The following is a 14,842-nucleotide window of genomic DNA, read 5'->3' on the forward strand; positions in this document are numbered from 1 at the left end:
TCTCTCTCTCTCTCTCTCTCTCTCTCTCTCTCTCTCTCTCTCTCTCTGTTGAAAGAAGGCCTTACTATGTAGTGCAGGCTGGCCTTCAACTCTCAGTGCCCCTCCTGGAACTGCCTCCCAATTGCTGGGATTCAGGTGTACAGCACCATGCCTGGCTTTGAAATGTGTATGTTCAGAGTTCAACCCAATTTATGCACAACTCAACTCAATACACATTTATTAAACAGCTACTATGTACAAGCTCCCTAAGTTTACCTTTTCAACAATTTCTATCCCCCCACTTCCTTTCAGTGCTTTCACCTCTAGTAAGTAAATTAATTTAGCACTGTCTCTCACCTTGGCCCTGCCACATTCTGAGCTATTAGCATTTTAGTATCATTTGCAAATGGGAAAGATGACTCCCAAGAAAAGAAACCATGACCAGAGATGAAGAGAGGGTATGTTTGTTTTGACAGCTATCACTTTTGACGTTCTCTCACACATATCTACTTCTAGGTCACTTAAATTTGTGCCTCGATACCAGTATCATGACAAGTTAAAACAGCAGCTCCTTTTTAGGGGTGTCTATTTATACTCATTTGATCTAAGCTAGAAATGTTTTATTTACTAAGAAAGTAGAATTGAAATCACAATGCTTTCTTTGCAACCAGATGGACTGAAAGATGAAAAAGCTCTCTCCTCTTCCTACATAAATTCTTGGTACCTCTTGAAAGTCATCTGTTCCTGAAAAAACACTGGGACCTTTATTGACTCTTCCCCCGCGGTCTTTGCGTTTGATTTTCTTCGGTAAACCACGTCCACGACCAATGTTAAAACTTTTAATCCTCTGATCAGTACCTGAAAAATTAAAATGTACTTCAAATACAGAAATGTATCATACCTAGCAATTTACTTCTTCACAAAGCAAAGTATGTTTTTAATAGTCTATACTATACTGCATCCTTCCCACTACACTTCACCTCCTGGTATTGCTCCTTGTTCCTTTGTTTTTTAAGGGACACTAACAACTTAATAATCAAGGAAGGAAGAGAAATATGACTAGAGAAGCCAGCTCTGGTTTTCTTCCTTCTAATTTTCCTTAGGCTACAATAAGAAGCCTTTTTTTTGTTAAGAAAATAAAGCATTACATTTATACTTAAAAAGACTGCAGAGTAGAGGGATTTGTTGTAATAGTGTTTGTAAATAGGATATCATGTCTGCATCTTGTACAGCAAATAACCACTAGGAAGACAGTATGCAATGTGTTCATTATTGGAACTGTCCTACCAATTTGATTTGAAACTGTCTCATTGCTATTTGTCTCTCAATAAAATTATGGGAAAAAAAAAGACTGCAGAGATTCTATATTAGATATTTGTCATAAACTAGATTACAGTTGAACTTTTAAGTAGACTATATATGCATACATTTATATATCTATAATCTCCAAGTTAAAAAAATAGTGATTTTATACTTTAAAAAATTTAGTATTTGTAAGTATCTAAAATGATACACAGGGCCAGGAGATAGCTCAGTAGAATGAGCACTTGCCTGGCAAGCGCAAGGTCCTGAGTTCAATCCCCAGTACCGCAAAAAAAAAAAAGACACACCATGACTACTTTGGCAACACATATACTAAAATGGTGCTTCGGGGCCAGGGAGATGGCTCAGTAGAATAAGTGCTTGCCTGGCAAGCGCAAGGGTCTGAGTTCAATCCCCGGTTCCAACCCCCCCAAAAAATAAATAAAATAAAATGGTGCCCCAATTATTATTATTGTTGTTGTTGTTATTGTACCAGGAATTGAACTCACAACCTTGTACTTGCCAGGCATGCACTTGTGCCACTAAACTATATCCCCAGACCACATAGCCTATTATTAAAAATCAATCAGGATCTCATTTCACCAAAGTCATACTAAATTAAGAAGTTTTCTAACAACTTTAATACCTACAAGACAACCAATAAATATATTAAAATGTTTCACTTCCTTAAAAAGAAATCAAAGAAATGAAAAATTTATCTATTTTCACTTTAAAGAATAAAGCACCTTGTTGGTAGAAATTTGCATTTTTAACACATTCGGGAAGTATAGCCATAAATTATTACACCTCCTTTATGGATATGTACTTGGTATATGGGTCAAAATTTTTTTCAAATATGTGGCTATGTCTTTTGACTGTTTGGAATTGAACTCAGAATCCTGCACTTGCCATGCAGGAGCTTGTGCTGCTGAACTATATCCCCAGCCCTGTCTTCTGACTATTCAGGTCTACTTTTCATAACTTGCTCTTAAGAAAAAACGTCTATGAAGATATTCTGAGTTTGCATAAATAAGTTTATTGTAGAGTCAGTCACAGAACTAGAAAAAGACCCCAAGTGAGTACAACTTAAATCTCAATTAATTACTGTACTACAAACAAACCTAACAATGTAAGAGATTACAATACACTTAGTTGAATATTTGATTCTTGGTCTGCAAGCACCGTGTACACACACACATACACACACACAGAAAGTAGGTGCTAAATGCTTTTTTGTTAACTTTACCACAATTGAGAGAGAATGTATAGTTTAAAGGTTAACCAACTGGGGTTTTACTTGTTGTTGAAAATACTGGTCAGGAAATTTTCTAAGTTTTTGGAAAAATGTATGGCCCAAATAGTAATAATCACTATCCCTGTGGTAGAGATTCCAATTATTTTTGTTTCATCTTTGATTACTGTTGAGTTATTTCCCATACTGGAAATTTCCTTTTAGTAGACTATTCATCACTTTCATACTTCAAAGGCAAAAAAATAAAAAAGTTGTTTTAAAGGACAAAAAGGAAAAGCTTGAGAGAAAAAAAATCATGACCAGGTCCTCTTTACTTTCCCCGCTCCCCGAGTGAGCCATCACAGACACCATGAACAGACGCCAGGGACAGATTTAGCCACTACAATCGCACAGGTACTAATTCTTCTCCCTTTAGTTCACTTAAGCCTAGATTCATAGTCTTCAAAAGAATTTTGCTAGAAAATAAAAAATAATGCCATAGAACTTAACCAAATTGACTCGTAACTGGCTTTTTTCAAAGACAAAGTATAGCAGCTCAGTCCCTCTGGTTTATCTTGCTCCAGTATTCTTGAAGCAGTTATCAACTGGCCATTACTTAAGGTTAATTTAAGCTTTTATGGGACACATGGTTTCTTCACTGTAGTCACTAGGTGGCAACTTGCACTGTGCTCTCCAAGAACCCTGTGCCTCAACACAGCAGATAAATAGGTGATCCCTGCAGAAATTGTTTTAGGTTATGTTCTTTCAACTCTAAAGGATTTTCACAGTCCTATGCATATTGGCATACCAAAGATGATTATTTTAAAGCCTCGTAAAAGAATAGCTTCCCGGTAATCTGTCTTTTTTTTTTTTTTTTTTGTGGAACCAGGGATTGAACTCAGGCCCTTGCGCTTGCCAGGGAAGCGCTTATTCTACTGAGCCATCTCCCTGGCCCCTAGTAATCTGTCTTTATTGGTCTTAAAATATAATGTAATAGGTAACTGCACACTGACATCACACAGGGGTGTAAAAAATACGACAGTTTTCTTATGTTTTATGCACTTTTAAAATATTAGAATACCTAACTGAAATATTAAGATATCATGTCTACTGGAAAATAATGTAATTTAATCCTAAAATCTACAAAATAAAGGAAAATGATTTTTTGGGGGGGTATTTTAGGGAAGGGTCTATAGGGTGATCAGGGTCTCACTACTAGACTGGACTTGTAGTGATCCTCCTGTTTACAGCATCCCAAGTGCAGGGATTACAGGTGTGCACCACCATGCTGTCTCAATTGCTGTCTCAGCGTGGCCCCAGGGGCAGGGCCGCCATGGCTGGCCTGGGGATCGAACTCGTGGCCCCTACACCTGCTTGCAGGTGCTTTAATCTGATGAGCTATTTGGCCAAGGAAAATGAACTTAGATACTACAAGAATTTGCCCATCTCGAGAAAGGGCTAAGAACTGTTTAAGTTTTTATGCTTATATTTATCCACTCTAACGTAAAGTTTTCATATTTAAAACAGACTCTAAGTTCAAACTTACCTTGTTGGGTTCCTTTTATTCTCTGTTTTTTCCCTGATTCTTTAGAAAATGATGACCCTAAAGAACTATTCGAGGTTTCTTTAGCTTGCCTGTAATGCTTCAGGTGATTGGCAAAATCTTCCTCTGTCTCATGGCCATAGTTACCAAAGTTCTCATCACTGTAGTTACCAAAGTTATCATCGCTGTAGGTACTGTACTCATCATAGTCTTTACTTTTAAATTTTTTGTTATGTTGACCCTTCTTTGATGTCATGTAGCTTCCTGATACACGTCCATGCTAAATGAAAACAGACGATCACTGATAGGATTTTTCAGTTATGCACATCGATTGATAGTAACATAGAATGTCATTTGAGAAAAAAGGGAAAAGTTATTAGTTCTGACTTTTTCATTAGTACTTAAAAACAATGCACTTTAATATTAAGGCCAGAAGGCTGACTACTACTTTGATATCATTAAACATTAGTCATTAGCTTTTTTGTTTTCTGCTTCCGATGTCTCCATGTCCATATGTTAAAAATCCACACTATCATGCGTACATTCCTTCTTCAAAAAATGAAAAGGCCCTTTTTAAAAATAAGGAAGAAATACTAAAAATAATTAGGAATACTGAAAAATATGAGTATTTTCTCCTTATTTTGAGCCCCAAATGACACTATATTTAATAAAGACTGAAAACTTTATAAAAAGAAAATGTCAATATTCAAGGCCTAATAAGAAAAAAGAGCTGCCCCCAATAGTAAAAAACATCTAGTGAATAAATTACTCATTAGCGTGTTTATTGTGATAAAAAATATCAATTTTATTGCTTCCTTACTAAAGCATTGAACAACAAAAACAGTTTAGTCCTCAGAGTTTATTTAATGATAGTGTTTCAAGTCTGTTCCTTTCACTAAAGTACTTTAGTTTTATCACAATCTGTTAATCTTTTTAATAAAGCAAAAAAATTATACCTAATTACAACTTGAAATCTAGCAAAACTCAAACCATGCCTCATCATTAGCTTAAAGCATTTTAAATGTGATACATTCTAATATTTCCCTAACTAGATAAAATTATGAACTACAGGATAATACTTACCAAATTTTTAAAAGACAGTTTAATAATACTTCATCTAACTTTGCAAATTCGATTATAAAGAAGGCAACAGAGTTAGAATACAGAAAAACTCTAACAAACACAATTATTTGGGTTGTAACTTAAGAGATTAGTGACATCGAATTAGAAGCAAGAACAAAGCTCTTGTAGATAAGGATGGTGGTATCATTACTCTACCACAACAGTGTTTATATATTTAAGAAAGATAGTTTATTTTGAATTGTTTTCTCCACCTTTTTTTTTTCCTTTTGAACAAACCCCAGATCTTAAATATATTAGCCAAGTGTTCTATCACTCACCTACCTAGTCCCATAAGCCTGTTTTCTATTTAAAATATTTCAAATAGTATTTACACTTAGAGGGACTGATGTCACCCATCCTTAAAATTCAATCCTACTTCATTTCTTAGTCATGCTGGATAGAACGTTATGATGTATGGTGAGTCGGATATCCTCCTAAAATTTGCATTTTACTCTAAGCCTAGTACCACAGAATGTGACCAGATTTGGAGACAGTCTGTACTAAGGTGATTAAATTAAACGATGCTGTCAGAGAAGACTGTAACCTAATTTCATCAGTATCCTCAGAGGAGGAGGAAACTTGGACAGAGGTTCCAGAGGTTCTTGTGTGCTGAGGGACAACCAAGGGCAAGGCAGAGAGCAGGCAGCCCTCCAGGAGCCAAGGAGAGGCCTGCAACAGCTCCTTCCCTCACAGTCCTCAGAGCAAAGCACCCTGCTGGCTCCTCATTGCGGATTTCTAGACTTCAAACTGTGAAAGCATAAATGTCTGTTGGTTAAGCTACCTAGTCTGTGGCATAAACAGCAATCAGAAAACTAATACGTAATGTATTCTTTACTTTCAACAACTCAACTTGTAACACATGTCTGGCAAATATATACTCCTATGACAAATACAAACACATTTTCAAAATACTGGCAAGCAAAAAAAAAAAAAAAATCAATAAAAGTTTCATTTTATCCAGGTGTGGTGGCGCATGACTATAATTCCAGCACTCAGAAGGCTGAGGCAGGAGGATTGTCACAAATTTGAGACCAGCCTGGGCTACACAGTAAGTTCAGAGGCAGCCTGAACTATACAAGGAGACTCTGTCTCAAAAAAAAAAAAAGTTTTCTTTTCTCCTTTAAAATCAGTGCCTCACAACCACAATAATATACCACTTCCTGCCCATTTCTCCAGAAAATGGAAACTAACAAGTGTTGGCAAGGAAGTGTGGAAGCTAAGAATCTGTACATGCTCCTGACAGAGGGGTAAGATAATGCACAGCCTCTACAGAAAACAGCTCTGCAGTTCCCAGAAAGTGAAGCACGAGGTCAGATGATGATCCAGCAGTTCTACTCTCAGATATCTATCTCAGTGAACTGAAAGAGGATTCAGGAAAGAATTCAGACACCCACGTGTACGAACGTGAAGAATGCTGAGTAAAGCAGCGTTACTGACAAGAGCCGAAAGGTGGAGGCAACCCAAGGGTCCATCCACAGAAGAACGGGTGAACAAAGCTCACATAACAAAATACTCGTTAGCCTTTTAAAAAATGAAACTCTGCCATACCCTACAACCTGAATATTGTGGAAATATATTAAGTGAAGTAAGTCAAACACAAAAGGACAAACACAATACACTTTCAAGTATATGAGGTATGTTCACTGCTTAATGGATACAAAATTTCTTTTCTTTTTTTTTTTGCAGAACCGGGGATTGAACTCAGGCCCTTGTGCTTGCCACGCAAGCGCTTATTCTACTGAGCCATCTCCCCAGCCCCAGGGTACAAAATTTCTATTTAGAATGAATCCACTCTCGTCATTAAGTCATTAGGTGACACTGTTACTTAATGGCCATTGAATTGCATTTACAAGGGTTAAAAAGGTATTTTATGTTATATATATCTTATCACCATAAAAAAGGCAATACCTGAGAAAATGGAATGTCGTAATCCCTGTAGAAACCAGTTCTTTTCTTATGGGAACTTTCTGTATGTTCAACATCTGAATCAAGGCTGTAGTCTGAACTATCATCACTAGATGGAGAATTATGCTGAAGAGAAGGAAAATAAAATGTTACATTTGCAAAAAGAAGAAAAATTAACTAGTGACTACATAAACTTATTTCAGAGACACGAATCAGCAAAGGAGATTATTCTGGTAGACTCATAAGTATTACTAGAAGAATCTTGCTCCAAAGGCCACTACCAACTTCCCTGAGGTTTTCCAGGGAAAAGTATTTCTTCCCTTCTGCTCCAGGGCTTTATGGTAACCTTCTCCTCATCATCCCCCAAACACCAAAGAAACTACAGTGTGATCTATCTAAACAAAGCCTGTCCCGTACAAGTAACATCAATTACATATTAGTACCTGCACAAGAATATTATCTGGAAGTCTGCATACCAAGTATTATCTCCGGGAAATGAGATTAGAAGAGCCTTCTCTTTTATTAATATCTGTCATTACTGGACTTTTAAATAATTACCTTCATGTCCCCTTGGTCACTATCAACCAATAATATACAAGTACACTGTGGCCAATTAAAGCAGCAAAATCAGCCCTGTCTCCTGGCCTGTCTGTCTCACATCTCTTAAACATGTAGTCCACCCTGCACCCTGATGCTGCCTCTGGTGAACTGTTTCAAAATGCCACATATACAGTAAGTCTTAGCACCTAAGTATTTCCCCAAGTAAGCACATCAGAACTAAACAGCTCTATTGCCTCAAAGCTGGAGACTGAATCCAGAGCCTTTGCACTGAGTTCCATTCCCAGAACCACCCTACCCCACCCCCACTGTTTCTTTATTTTTTTTTCCATAATTTTATTGAGAAACAAATAGCAATGAGACAGTTTCAAACCAAATTAGTAGGACAGTTTCAATAATTAACACATTGCATGCATTCTTCCTAGTGGTTAACTGCTGTACAAGATGCAGACATGATATCCTATTTACAAACACCATTAGAACAAATCCCTCTATTCATTAAGAGAATGTAACTATATATCTATCCTAACCATCCACTGCTTCTTTAAACAGGGTTTTGCTGTCACTAAGTAGCTAGGCTGGGCTTGTATTTGTGCTCCTGACTCAACCTCCCAGAGTGCTGTGATTAAATGCAAGAACCACTACACCTGGCTATCCCTTTATAATGAGAGCATCTCTAAACCTAGCTGATCACGTGAGAGGTCTTTCATATATAAAGCAGTCATGTAGAATGCGGTCTTGGCTTTTTTTTTTTTTTTTTTTTTTTTTTTTTTTGGTGGTCTGAGGATTGAACTCAGGACGCTGCACTTGCCAGGCAGGTGCTTATTCTACTGATCTATCTCCCCAGCCCTAGAATCAGGTCTTGTTATTCCTTATCAGAACGTACTTCCTTGTTTCTCCTTTTTGAAATCTCACTCTAATCCTAACTGCTGTCACCTCTCCTTATGACATGTACATTATGTGAAATGACCAATTAGCACATTGTAAGATGTCTACCTGCATCTCTGCACTGTGAGTTAGCACTTTATTACATGGCTGCTGTATGGTTTATGACAGATCTCTAAGGATGAAGTTCAGGTAAAACAAAAGAGGAGGTTCTACCTGGTGGCAAGCTGTCAGGACAGAACAATCCTGTTAGTTCTCTCAGAACTGCCTTAAGAGACCAGACAAGGAAATCGTGTGTACTTTAAGTCTTAAGATAACTGCAGTGTGTGACTGATCAGGACCTCATGACTTAGATGGTTTCTTGTACATTGCCCTTTGTCAATTATTGGCACTTTCTAAGCATCTCAATAAATATGCTGCACATGCTCAGTTCGGGGCTCAGACAGACAAGGCTTCTGAGACCCCTGGGGCCAGCTATATCCAGCCTTGCTGTCGTTCTCGCGGTTCTGATCTATCTGCAACATGTGACATTTTATTTGATAATTGTTTTACGCTTATGAATTATTTTAGCAACACTTTTTGAGGACAGAATTATATACTAGTCTTATCCTTTAGTTAATGTATTCATTATAACCCTAACCTATAAATTCTTACTATTACGTAAATGTTTCAGGCTGGAGGAAGAACCACAGACAAATAAATTACCAAATCTTAAAAAGAAGGAAGTTTAATAAACTAAACCAACAGTAAAGAGGACTGAGGACCAGAGACCCTAAGTGAGAGGCTCTGGTATGAGGACAGTCTGCTCTGCCTTCCTACCTGAGCTTGTGTAACCTTCCAGAGAGAAGGGAGGAAAGGAGATACCACAGCTATATGAAAAAGACAAGTATAGTGGACCTACCACGTGGTCCTAATAGGTTTCTGGCAAGCTACACATTTTCTAGTGAAACAGAAGACCAGAATGTAACCCTCTTCGCTAACTACTCTGTAACTGCCTGCTTATGCAAGAAGGTCAAAGGGGTGTGATGGTTTATACTTTGAACCAAAGGTTTATTTATTTATTTATTTATTTTTCAACAAATAATACACTGCATATATTCTTCTTAGTGGTTAATTGCTGTACAAGATGCGGACTTGTGATCCTATTTACAAACACCATTAGAACAAATCATTCTATTCATTAACAGAATGTAACTATATATCTATCCCAACCACTTTGAATACACAGATACAAAATGGACATTCATCTGTATACCCCATTTTTTCTAAGTTCCGTTATTGAATATTATAGGTGTGTAAACTCAGCACCAAAGGTATATTTAGAGACCTCAGAAGAAATGGATCCTCTCTCACTCCCAGTGAAGAATCTGTGCTTCCTGCACCTGCGCTGCAGGTCTTGGAGGAAACAGGGAGAGTACAGATGCTTAATACAAGCCCTTTTTCTCCTTATCACTTCTTACACAAAAAAGTTTACTAATTCCTTAATGTTCTGTAACCTTGGATAATAAAGTTTAGCCACAGGAGGAAAGTTTTCCTCCCAGGTGACCCAGGATTCAGTTTTATTCTAGCAGTTATACAATTCAGATTATTTATTTATTTATTTATTTATTTATTTATTTATTTATTTATGTGTGGGGCCAGCTCAGCCCACCAGCGGCGGGGCTGGCTGGCATGTGGTGCTGGGGGATTGAACCGCGATCCCTGTGCTTTGCTTGGCTTAGCTTGTTCTAAGTAGGTGCTTTAGACCACTCAGGCATCTCACCAGCCCCCAATTCAGATTTTTTAGATTTAAATCTTTGATCTGGAATTGACCAAAGGAACTCCACTTTTATGTTTAGATCATTAGGTAATTCTCTCAGCTCTTGCGTATTTTACATTCATTCATTCATTCATTCATTCATTCATTCATTCATTCATTCATTCATCTTGCAGTACCAGAGATCAAGCCCGGAGCCCTGTACATGGTAGGCGAGTGCTCTACCAGCCCACATACCCACCTTCTCATCCTGGCTGGACAGCACATCCATCATACACTCACATACATGTGTTGCACTTTCTTCTCTGCCTCACGATTCCATCTACTTATCTATGCAATAATATGATGATGGTTTTAGGGGTTTCTTTTGGGACAGGTTCTCTCTTTGTAATGCAAGCTGGCCTCAAACTCAGTGATCTCAGCCTCCCAAGTGTGATCCTCCTGAGGACTACAGGTGTCCCCCACCAGCCCTGGCTTCTCACACACTAATACTAGCTAATACTAGATGGACTGTTCGAAAGCAAAGACTACTGTACTGTCATATGGTAGGTCATCCCACATGTTCTTCTTTTTTAGGTTTTCTTACCCATTCTTTGGTGGTTGTTTCAAAAATAATCTGCAAACTCCTTATACTTCCCTCCCCTGCCAAGAAATAGGGATCAGCTCCTCCTCTTCTGTGTAGGCTATATTTACTACATCATTCCTAATAAAAAGAATTTTGAAGAATGTCTTTTAAAAGTGATGTTATTTTTCTGAGATGATAAAACCATAGCTCTGATGTTCAGTATCCTTTCTTCTGTTTCAATGGTTTTAAAGAAAGCCAGCTAATAACATGACACTAAGGCAACCTGTGGAAAGGTCCATATGGCAAAAGATCATAGGGTCTTTGAAAATTTGAAAGAATTCTCCTTTGAAAAGATCTGTACTTCTTAGTAGGAGAGGTTTAACTATATTCTTCCAAAAGTCTACTGGACTTCTGACCCTATGAAATCAAGTTTTAAGGTAGTATTTTTCTATAAAATGATCCATTTCATCTTCTTTTCTTTTTTTTTATGTTTTTGGTATAGAGTCTCACTTGGCAGCCTGGATTCTTAGTGATCCTCCTGTTTTCAGCCTCCCCAACACTGGGATTATAGAAACACACCACCACACCCAGACTCAGTGGCCAGCTCAGCACACCTAGGGGGCCGGGGCCAGTGCAGTATGTGGTGCATGGGGATCAAACCCTGGTCCCTGATCTTGTCTAGACAGGTGCTTAGCCTGCTAAGCTATCTCGCGAACCCCCATTTCAGATGCTTGATGAAATAAATATATAGTCCAAGCAGGCCATGAGCTTCCTATGTGGCCCAGGCTGGCCTCAAATTTGGGATCCTCTGACCTTTGGCCTTCCTAGCCCTGGGGTTACAGGTGTGGACCACTATATCCTGTTCTTCCTCTTGGTTTTTGTATCTGCTTTCATAAATTTATATAAATAAATCTCTTGTTTTGATTTCCTTTTTAGCATATCTAAACTTACTATTTCCTTCTTGCTGTTGTTATTGATCAGTGTATTGGGTCAGCTTTCTGTTGCCGGGACAAAAGTACCTGATGCTCACAACTTACAGGAAGAGGAGCTTCTTTCAGCTCATAGTTTCAGAGGTTTCGGTCCACGGTTAGCTGGCTGCGACGCAGAACGTGCTGGAGGAAAGCTGCTCACGTTCACAGCAGCAGGATGCAGGTTGGGTTGACAAGAACCCGAGAGGGCGTGGTCAAAGACCAGACAGCATGCTCAAGGCCATGTTCCCGTCACCCACTTCCTCCAAAAGGCCCCACCTCTTAATCACCAGCTCAGCCACGGCCACCTCAATGGCTTAACGAGGTAAGGAGGCAGGGCCTCACGATCCAGTCACTTCGCTAGAAGTCTCTTAATGCAATCAAGTTCTCAGGCAAGATTAACGAGCACCATTAGTTTGGCCAATGATGTATATTAATTATCTTTGAAATACTGTGGCTTTTTTCACTCTTAACTCGTGGACTGTCTGGTTGGTTATTTCTTTTGTTTTGCTGTGCTTAGGATGGAACCCAGGCCTTACGCACGGTAGGCGAGTGTTCTACGACTGAATCCTAGTCTCTTATAAATCATTAAATTTTGCTTATAACTAAGAATTTTAAAGTTCTTCCTTTTCATCTTATTTTCCACTGTTTCTCTGTTTTTTCAGCTTAGGTGGTTAGCTGGCTTTTTAAAAAAATTTTGTGCATTATTAACACTATGGATACTTAATACTATACTACAATCTTCAGACAATTGTTTTACCTATATAACACAGATATTAACATATCATGAGTGATACATATCAAGGTTTTATCATTATTTACATGAAGTTTCTGCACTTTAACTTGTATTTCCCTGTTTCAAAGGCGCTCTCTCTCTCTCTCTCTCTCTCTCTCTCTCTCTATATATATATATATATATATATATATATATATATCTTTTTTTTTTTTTGTATTTAGGACAGGGTGTAACAGCGTGTACAAGGTCTCACTGCATAGATAGGACTCATAGTGATCCTCCTGTTTACAGCCTCCCAAGTGCTGGGATTAGAGGTGCATGCCACCACTCTCAGTCTTCAAAGGCTATTTATAGCAAACATTTAAATTACTAAACAGAAAGGAAGCTTTGTTTCTCTGGGTTTTTTTGTTTTGTTTTGTTTTTGTGGTACCGAGGATTGAACTCAGGATCCTGCACTTGCCAGGCAAGTACTTATTCTACTGAGCTATCTCCCCAGCCCAGGAAGCTCTGTTTTACTTTCTTTTTGTGGTACTGGTAAAGGAGACTGAATCCAGGTCCTCATCTTCCACAGAACTACATCCCTACATGCTCAACCCCCACCCTTTTTGTTTGAGACACTGTTTTACTCAGCCTATAAATTGCCCAGGCCATGCTAGAATATGTAATCCTCCCACCTCAGTTTCCCTGAGTGCTGGGATTACAAATTTCATACCACCATGCCTATCTTCTACTTTATTTTTTAATCCTAGTTTTATTGCACTGAGGTTTGAAGTGACTCAGTGTTATTACTACTCCATTAATTGTAGTTTTCTTCATGGCTTATAATATGGTAATTATTATGAGTATTTCAAGTGTACTTTTGGTTTTTGGTGCTGAAGATTAAATCCAGGGCTTCCTTCGTATTACCCGTCTACATCCTCAGTTCCAGTATGCCTGACTGGATATTGTACAAGTAAGCTTTGACCGTATTCAAAGCTTAATATACATTTATACTATCTCTTCATATTTTACCATCTTCCTAATCACTTAGGCGAGCTCCTTCAATTAAGAGGACTACACTGTTATACCTATTGTTAATAAGTTCTATTTCTTGTAGTCCCTATAGTTTCTGCTTTATGAAAATTGCTGCCCGAAGGAATATAAATATTAATGTAAATCTTCATTGTAAATTATAATATTTACTATTATAAAAGGCCCTTCTTTGTTTTTTAATAGGTTTTGAATCTAAATTTTACCTTTTCAGATAGCAATTTTATGATTTTGGCCTCCTCTTTCTTTGTGTTTGCCTAAGACAGCTTTATCATTCTTTGTAGCTTTCTTTTTCTTTGTTTTTGGCGGAACCAGGGATTGAACTCAGATCCTTGCGTTTGCCAGTCAAGTGCTTATCCTACTGAGCCATCTCCCTGGCCCCTGTATTTTTTTTTTTAACCCACAGATTAAAGTTTGATTTTTAATTGTTGGGGGATCAATTTTTTTTTTTTTAAATGTATTTGGTATGGCATCATATATCACGGCTCGGACTCATAGTGATTCTTCTATCTTCAGCCTCCCCAACCCTGGAATTATAGGCGTGCACCACCAGGCCCAGCGTAGAGCTTTTAGTATTTAAAATGGTTTCTATTTTTGCTTCAATGACTGCCTTCACACTGCTTTTCCCTAAAATCTTAAGTGTCTATTTTTGCCTACTCTTTCTTTACTAAAGCAGCAGTACTGAAATTAAGCAGTAACCTCTTGTTCTTATTTTATTCCTAGGATAATAATTCGAAGTACTATCCTTCTACTCTCAGTTAATAATTATAAGGCAATCAGCAAGTTTATTCTGCTTACCACATATTCTTCTGTTCTTCCTGACATTCTTTACAGTCGTAATGTTCTGATACATAAAATAGTGCCCCCTTAAACGATCATTTATTTATATGACAAATAAGTATACTCTGCATAGAGATTACTCTCTCACCTCAGTCTTTTAGTGATCTGAACTTGCTCCGTAGCAGGTCATGTTAACAATATTTCCTCAGCTCTTACATGTACAGGTCATCTGAATACTGACCTTTGAAAGTCAGTATTTAGCTAGATATAAAATAATAGCTCATAAAGAGTATCTTATTTAAATTTGTCATTGCATTATCTTCTGGCATAATAATATTGCTGTGTACATCTGAGTGATTTTTAAATTTTTTTTTATTTTTTAGAGAATACAAAATAGTAATTAAAAAAAGAAAACCTTAGCATTAGAAATGATACAAGCACCTGCCTGGCAAATACAAGGTCCCAACTTTGATCCCCAGTACT

General features: G+C 37.7%; 1 protein-coding gene across 2 annotated transcripts in view; it reads right to left on the reverse strand.

Annotated features, from left to right (window-relative positions):
* Positions 1–14,842, reverse strand: part of Zc3h6 (zinc finger CCCH-type containing 6) — a 59,401-nt gene that overhangs the window by 18,699 nt on the left and 25,860 nt on the right. For both annotated transcript variants that reach the window (XM_023717414.1, XM_023717413.1), the window contains exons 3-5: positions 7,086–7,208; positions 4,059–4,335; positions 704–837 (exon numbers count right to left, since the gene is read on the reverse strand). In XM_023717414.1, coding sequence (XP_023573182.1) covers positions 704–837; positions 4,059–4,335; positions 7,086–7,208 — 534 coding nt within the window. The remainder of the gene's footprint in view (positions 1–703; positions 838–4,058; positions 4,336–7,085; positions 7,209–14,842) is intronic.

Source organism: Octodon degus, unplaced genomic scaffold (genome assembly GCF_000260255.1).
Source record: "Octodon degus isolate 3935 unplaced genomic scaffold, OctDeg1.0 scaffold00052, whole genome shotgun sequence".
Taxonomy (NCBI): Eukaryota; Metazoa; Chordata; class Mammalia; order Rodentia; family Octodontidae; genus Octodon; species Octodon degus.